This window comes from Gigantopelta aegis, chromosome 3 (assembly GCF_016097555.1).
Source record: "Gigantopelta aegis isolate Gae_Host chromosome 3, Gae_host_genome, whole genome shotgun sequence".
NCBI lineage: Eukaryota > Metazoa > Mollusca > Gastropoda > Neomphalida > Peltospiridae > Gigantopelta > Gigantopelta aegis.
Window position 1 is genome coordinate 4,607,601 of NC_054701.1, and position 7,958 is coordinate 4,615,558.

Here is a 7,958-nt window from a genome sequence, read left to right on the forward strand (position 1 = left end):
CCGCTCCGCAAGAGTCTAATAACACTTATAGTAATTGCCGTCAATGTCGATCATGAATATCCACTATTACTACCAATATCACATATTATTATGGACACAACTAATTACTATCACTACAATATCGGATGGCTCTCTTAAACATAAATACAATCCATAATTCTAGGACGAAAATGACGTTATTAATATTTCCATCAAAATAGTAATTGATTTATATTTATAGTTCACAGGTCTGTAATTTACTATACAACAGAAGAAAAAAATATATATGACTGCATAGCATATCGATCCCTCCAAACACTGATTGGTATGCAATAATGCATTTCCCAGCATGTTAGGAATTGCGTTCCTAATAACAAAGCGTTGCGAATGAGCGATGAATGGTCAGGCCTTCTCGGCAGCGGCATGTTATTACCATTCGACTACTAACCATTCAAGACCAACCCGCGTCGGCCAGTCCAAAACCGGTCAATAACGGAAGAAGTAGAAACGCAGTTCTCAAGAAAATCTAAAATGGCGGACCTACAGCAATCAATATGGAGTCAATCGCGCGGTTTTACTGGCGATCCGGTTTTAACAGACTGACAAAACAACGCCTTCTTACAAAGAGAGTTTAGTCCTTGTTTACCACAGAAGTGGCAGGCTGATTTTAAAGAAGAGCGGACACATGATCGCAAATGAACAGGATTTACCACTTGCTTTTCGTTTTGTTTATCTGCGAGATAACTGAGGCAAGAGGTCAGCATCTAATGTAAATTGTAAACTTGTTTGGTTGCCAGTTTAAATGTGGCAGATGTTTTTCATACTCCTAGAAACTCACTAGGTATTATAGATATCGTATCACAAGTTAACAGATCAAATGTTACTAGTAGATAAAATCATCTCTGAGATATTTCTCTCTTTTGTAATACTAGTAATAAGTGAATTTTTTTTATCTCGACTCGGTAAAGCATATACAGTTTGTATGGTATTAACATTTGGATTGTTGTAGCGTAAAGTTCATATTGTATAATGTAGATATTTAATTTATCTTACATTATTACAGCGGATTAGTACAGTGTATGATGCATTTGCTATTAAGCAAACAATATTACATAATAACTCAGTGGATTTTTGTGATATATATACATACGTATACATACGTACGTACATACATACATACATACATACATACATATGGCAGTAGCTCCTTGCTGATGATGAACTGAAACATGTAACGGAAAATTATTTCTTTAAATATTTTTTAAATACATCTGATGATGAACTGAAACACTATATTTTTTTAATACTGTACACTTGTTTTGTTTTATATAATATAAAGTATTAACACGGGTCTTACATTTTGCTAGCTGTATATATACATTATAGAGCTGTATAAATTAATAAACGAATTCTTGAAACATAACACAACGCATTGTGTTGCTTCTACTATATAATAGCGACTATATGTATTATTTATTAGGTATTTGAACACTGAGGTTCTTGTGTTAAACTATAACACTGACTTATCCAGGATTTTGCATTGAGGCCACCCACATTGGGGGAGGGTTGTCACTCACATTGTTTATGAGTCGTCATGTGAGGCGACACACAAACAAAAGGTGGTGTGGGGGGCTGGCTACAGCAATAAATGTGATAAATAAGCGTATTAAATTTTATGCAGTTATGTCACGGTTGTGTCACATGTCGTGCCAAATGGATAATCGGGTCTAATTCTCCATTTAACATTTTGTATTTTTATATATTGCGTAAACAAAAAGCGAATGTTTATGATGAAGCGTAGTCCGTATTGACGAATTCCCGTGATCAAGTGTATCACACAAACATTTATAAAAAAATATAGAAATCATGACACGATAAGGGTCTGATATTACATCAATGACAATCATCCACACTCGCCACTAGCTCGAATGTCCTCTAGCCCTCCCCTTTGTTTATATACAGTCAATGGGGGGAGTTATAGGACACTCAAGCTACCCTGTTACCTAATAGCCGAAACTAGCGTTGTTGTTGTTGTTGTTGTTATTGTTGTTGTTGAACATATTACTGTTGGTGTTGGACTAAAGCTTGTTATTTGTTTCAGTGAAGCAGCCACTGGGATGTTTTACGTGCACGTCTCTGAACGGCAGCAACCCCAGCTGCGAGGATCCCTTTAGTCCCGCGGCAGGGACGTACGACCCCGACTGTCAGCAGGGCGTCGAAAATCGTGTGGGAGTGTTCCCCGCAAAATACTGCACCAAGATAAAGGGCAAATATAGTTAGTAGTTCCATGATACATTTCTGTTAGCGATAGCACATACCACGGCCTGTGATACACCAGTCGTGGTGCAATAGTCCGTTTGTACATACCACGGCCTGTGATACACCAGTCGTGGTGCAATAGTCCGTTTACACATACCACGGCCTGTGATACACCAGTTGCGGTGCAATAGTCCGTTTGCACATACCACGGCCTGTGATACACCAGTCGTGGTGCAATAGTCCGTTTGCGTCAAAAGGGAACTGATGGACTGGCATGTAACTCTCTATTGAATAATGTTAAAATTCATATAAAATCGTATTATGAAGTATTCAATCAATATTTTTTACATTTTCTTTTACAAAACATTTTACGTAAATAACAAATTACCATCAAATTGTGTAAATTAAATTTATCTCATTTCAGTACAAGGGTGAAGGTAAAATGCTAAATCAGCAAAAGGTAGGCAGTTCACCTGAATTGTTACTGGTAATCAGTGATACTGTAAACACTAAGAACTTTACGTGCAGGTGCTTTATCTTGGCTGTTGTATCAGGTCCTATTTTCCAGTCTACCAAAGAGATTTAACCTAGAGACTTTGATGGCAAATTGTCAAGAAACCTTTTTTTATTTATACTGAGATTTGTTTTGGGAAATATTTTTATGTTTTGCGAGATTGTATGTGTTTAAAACTTAATATTATTACCCATATGGTTAGAAATATCTTTGTACATATCAAAGTGATACATCCCACTAAAACCATGACTCATGAGAACGCCAAGTGGGACGTAACACTTCGTGACGTCGTCGATTGGCGTTCTACATATCAAAGTGATACATCCCACTAAAACCACGAGAACGCCAAGTGGGACGTAACACTTCGTGACGTCATCGATTGGCGTTCTACAACCTTACAGGGCCCCGGTCCACGAACGAATTGTAGCTAAGGTTAAAGCCGCACACCCTAGTTCCATCCAGCGAAAATAAATTATAATTTGGTTAATCTATACACCTGTAACACACTTAGATCACGTTTTTATCAAATGGAGTGAAAAAGCAGGTTTTATATCGATAAATACCATGGGAATCCCCATGTCCCAATTGCTTGAAATAATTTTGAAAGTTAGTATTCTGATGTCACCGGTAGAAGCACAACAATGCCTACGTCACGACAAATTTCACAGACTTGGGGTGCGTTCGTTTCACCTCTCCTGGACATGTTCCAACTGTTCTGTCCTGGTTGTATCCCCTCTCCAGATATCGTAAGACTTAGCAAAATTATTGGTTTTAAGGGTTTGTAACGTTTTGTATTGAGACACTTACTTGTCTGAACTTTATTGTTACTGAAAATGTTCACGAACTGTGAAGAAAAATCTCACAAATGAACAACAACAAATCGGATGTTGATTGCGCGAACCGTGCACGAGAAAACAAACCGAACCAAAATGATAACGGTCACGTGATATACCAACGTCTGTGACATTAAAAATAGATTGGACCTCGCTTGCTTAACGGTTTTTTCTCGACAACACGTTTTGTGAAAAAATGCAAAAAATGCATTTCGTGGTTTTACAAACATCAGGATTACCAAAAAGCACTTCAGGTGAATGGAAATGTGTATTCTAAATAATAAAATGTAAGTAAAGTGCAATTTTATTTGTGAAAAATGGGGTTTAATAGCGAAAAACAACGCCGTAATGGTTAACAAATAAACGTAACTAGGGTTTGTCCCTTTAACTGTAGTGATTTAAGGTGGGTTTTACAACTGGCACCGTACACTTTACAGCCGTTCCACGAACGAATCGTAGCTAAGGTTAACTGTAGTGATTTAAGGTGAGTTTTACAACTGGCACCGTAAACTTTACAGCCGTTCCACGAACGAATCGTAGCTAAGGTTAACTGTAGTGATTTAAGGTGAGTTTTACAACTGGCACCGTAAACTTTACAGCCGTTCCACGAACGAATCGTAGCTAAGGTTAACTGTAGTGATTTAAGGTGAGTTTTACAACTGGCACCGTAAACTTTACAGCCGTTCCACGAACGAATCGTAGCTAAGGTTAACTGTAGTGATTTAAGGTGAGTTTTACAACTGGCACCGTAAACTTTACAGCCGTTCCACGAACGAATCGTAGCTAAGGTTAACTGTAGTGATTTAAGGTGAGTTTTACAACTGGCACCGTAAACTTTACAGCCGTTCCACGAACGAATCGTAGCTAAAGTTAACTGTAGTTATTTAAGGTGAGTTTTACAACTGGCACCGTAAACTTTACAGCCGTTCCACAAAGCAACCTTACGGTAGTCGTAAGTGCTCCTTTAATTATTAATAGATTCTTTGTAAAGAAGTGCGAATTAGTTAAATAATAAATTGTTTACAGTCTTTTCGGAAGATGTTGGATGTATTCATTGGTATGGGACAACCATGAAGTAACTTTGTCAATTTATTCGGTGAGCGATAATTGCCGAATGCATAAGACATGAGAGTTGTCTCCCTTATTTTTGTGTGAAGGTCATTAGGCCTAGACTGTTTTTCATCGATCACAGAGTTTTATAAAAGGTATTTGGTATATATTAGATCCATTTTTACACAAAGAGTTAGTATCCTTCTTAGAAAATTATCAAATCATCATCTAACTGTCATTTGACAGCTACGTTAGTGGCTTACAACTGACTCGTACCAATTGCAAATTTTCACTGTAATTTACGACGATAGTAAGCTACGCCGCGTCGTGGAGCGGGCTGACGATCGTAAAAAAAAAATTGAAGGTCTCGATGGTAGGTATTTACAACAATAGTAGGGCTAAGATCGCTTCGTGTAACGGGGCCCTGGAACGTTAACTAAACGAGTTGAGTGATATAAATTAAGATCAATTATGGGTAATAAATAGGATATTAAACTCGCTACCATTTTATATCATGTTTATGTCCCTCGTGGCAACTGAAAATTATTTCACTCGGGACATAAATATGATACAAAATGGAACTATAAATATGTTCTTATATGAGTTTTAACATTTTTCATTATAGTTACATGCCAATTCATCGGTTCCGTTTTGTGACTCAAATGGCCTTTTTTTAATTGACTTGAATCTTGATTATGTGTGTTGTGTATAAAGTTCATCTACATTGGAGGGTGAGCATGCGTGCTTTCCGGCTGAAAACAAAGAAAGAAGAAAAACACAAAGAAAGAAAACCTCACTAAAACTGGTTGCGTATGATACATGTGTGCAAAACATTTTTGCTAGTTGCAAAGAAAAAAAGATAATGTTGCAGACGTGGGTTTCTCCTCTAGCTCTCAGACCAAGTTTTAAATTCAGAGTATTTGAATAAACGTAAAGCTAAGACCAAATTTAATCAACTATTTCCTTCCATTGTTTCAAAGAGTATTCTTTGCTTTTTTAATTGTCTTAGCAGTAGCCATTAAACCCTTTTGTGACGCGAGACCACTTCTGAATTAACGTCTTCGTCTGTTGGTATATTTGGTGTTTTTCATTCATTCATATATTGTTTTGAGGTTTTTAGTTTATGTATTGTGTTTTGTCTTTTAGAGAACTCGAACCTGACGATGTTGGTTCGGTCGTGCGGCATGTCGGCCATGCTCAACACATGTGGACCGTTCGAGTTCAAGGGCAAGATCTACAACGGCTGCCTTATGTCCTGCCGAGGCACCGGCTGCAACCAAGCAAACGTCATCACGGCTGTGACATCACCACTACTCTTCCTATTGTGCTGCCTATCACTCTGCCTCAGAACGCTTGCATACTAAACTTTCATCGACAACGTTTATTTAATCAACTCACTGGAGACGGAACTGACAAGATGACTGGCCGTGCCTAATTTAACATTAATTAATACCCCATCACCATTTTCTCTTGTAGATACCGATGACAAATGTACAGATAGGGCCTGTGTTTTTTTTCCTGCTTTTTAATTGATTGATCTTAGGTGTGAATTCTGAACTTTCTACTAGTTGTATTTCATGACATTGATACAAATGGTTTCTGGATTAAAGGACATTGATGGAGTCTTTTTACACCAAATTCATGATATCTGTACACTAAACAACAGCATTTTTCTCTGTCTATTTCTTCTCCCCCCCCCCCCCCCCCCTTCTTTCTTTCTTTCTTTCTTGTTTGTGTGTCAGTATTGTTGTAAGGGTTTTGAAAAACGTCTTTTTTTGGCTTCTACTTTCACACCACCCACAAAACAAATGATTACTAGTATGTGAAATATATTTCACTAAATTTATTTTTGTATGATACAAATATAAGCAATATTGGTTGAATGATAATACTGGTTTAAGCATATCTAGGCATAGGCCAAACTGCCCATCCATTCCTAAACATGTAACGGAATACTGTCTGATTCAGTAATGCACATTGGGAAACACCGATTGTAATCCACTGAACTCGTTTATTTTTTATCATTTAAAACATTAATGTATAACTTGTTTAAATCACTGTTGTGAGGAATCTGGAATACATTATATTCGATTATGTATGTCACAGAGTAGAAGCTCCTGTCGATTGCCACTCAACTTTAAAATGTTTTAACAATGTCTTGTTCGGATACTTCGAGGAAATTAAAAATATGTGACTGATTCCGTTTTATTTGTGTTAATATTTTATTTTTAAAATTATTTTTATTTTTTCTAAAAACTAATATTATTATGCCAACACTTGAAATACATTCATGGCATAATCCGAGTAGGCTGTAGTCTATTGCAGGAACTAGCTATTGACGAATTTTGATTTACGAGAATTTAGTGGAGTAGTTACTGACGAAAGAATAGAAGATTAATTTTAGTTTACTAGACGTCATGTGTGTACATAATTTTAGTTTTAATGTCACATTTCTCCACAATATGTTGCTGATTAGTTTTTATTAGATACATTTCCACTTATGACGAGTATTTCGGCTGTACTTTGTTTTAATGATTTATACTCATTTGTTCTATTGCTGTTTGTAGCTTTACGGTTTTAGTCCAACATAGCACCATATTAGTATGCATGTGAGCCGTTTTTGTTATTTGTTGTTGTTGTTGTTATTATTATTATTATTATTATTATTATTATTATTATTTTAGATTTGTTTGTGTTCGTAGGGTTTGGGGAGAGTGGGGGTGGGGTGGGGTGTTCGTGGAATTGTATGTCATTTACTATATGGAATATCTTTAAATATTATTGTCAGTGTTGTTTAAATTTTCTTATTTTATAATTACATTTATTTTGTTATTACATTTATTATTAAACCAGTCGGTTAAAATCTATAAAACCTTTTTTGTTTCCTTTTTTTTGACACTGAGCACCGACTTTAAATAAAAGATTATTTTGACTTTTGACTTTGTTATTAACTTCATCAAACGTAATTAAGTTTTTTTTAACAAAGAGTACATAGATACTACCTAGCAACTGTCTTTAGAATGATATCAGCCATACCCGGTGAATGTTTGCTATTTTAAGACATTAATGAGCTGTTTTAATGATGTGGCATTCCTCCATAATATGAGAACTAAATGAAATGAACTGTTCAGCTTCACAACATAAACTTACCGTTTTACAGAGTATATACATTCCATTCCAATATTTATTTGCATGCTTATATACCACTGGGGTTTCAAGCATGTCCGCCCCGGGCCCGTTCTCTGGATAGCCAGTTAACTGGTCCGGGACAGTATATACATGTCTACAAGTAGTGATTGCCTTATAACCTGTAGTCTTGTCGC

At 36.4% G+C, this 7,958-nt stretch overlaps 1 protein-coding gene across 1 annotated transcript; it reads left to right on the forward strand.

Moving 5' to 3' along the window:
* Window positions 1-596: 596 nt before the first annotated feature.
* On the forward strand, window positions 597-7,567 carry LOC121367416. Its single transcript, XM_041491571.1, has 3 exons — window positions 597-735; window positions 2,081-2,254; window positions 5,782-7,567. The coding sequence occupies exons 1-3, from the start codon at window positions 675-677 to the stop codon at window positions 5,997-5,999; spliced, it is 453 nt and encodes a 150-aa protein (XP_041347505.1). The 5' UTR covers window positions 597-674; the 3' UTR covers window positions 6,000-7,567.
* Window positions 7,568-7,958: the final 391 nt, after the last annotated feature.

What these genes read in the sequence shown, in the direction of transcription:
- LOC121367416 (XM_041491571.1), top strand. Translation starts at nt 675, where the DNA reads ATGAACAGGATTTACCACTTGCTTTTCGTTTTGTTTATCTGCGAGATA. An exon ending in CGAGATAACTGAGGCAAGAG is followed by an intron (nt 736 to 2,080) that starts GTCAGCATCTAA and finishes TATTTGTTTCAG; the next exon opens with TGAAGCAGCCACTGGGATGT. An exon ending in CAAGATAAAGGGCAAATATA is followed by an intron (nt 2,255 to 5,781) that starts GTTAGTAGTTCC and finishes TTTGTCTTTTAG; the next exon opens with AGAACTCGAACCTGACGATG.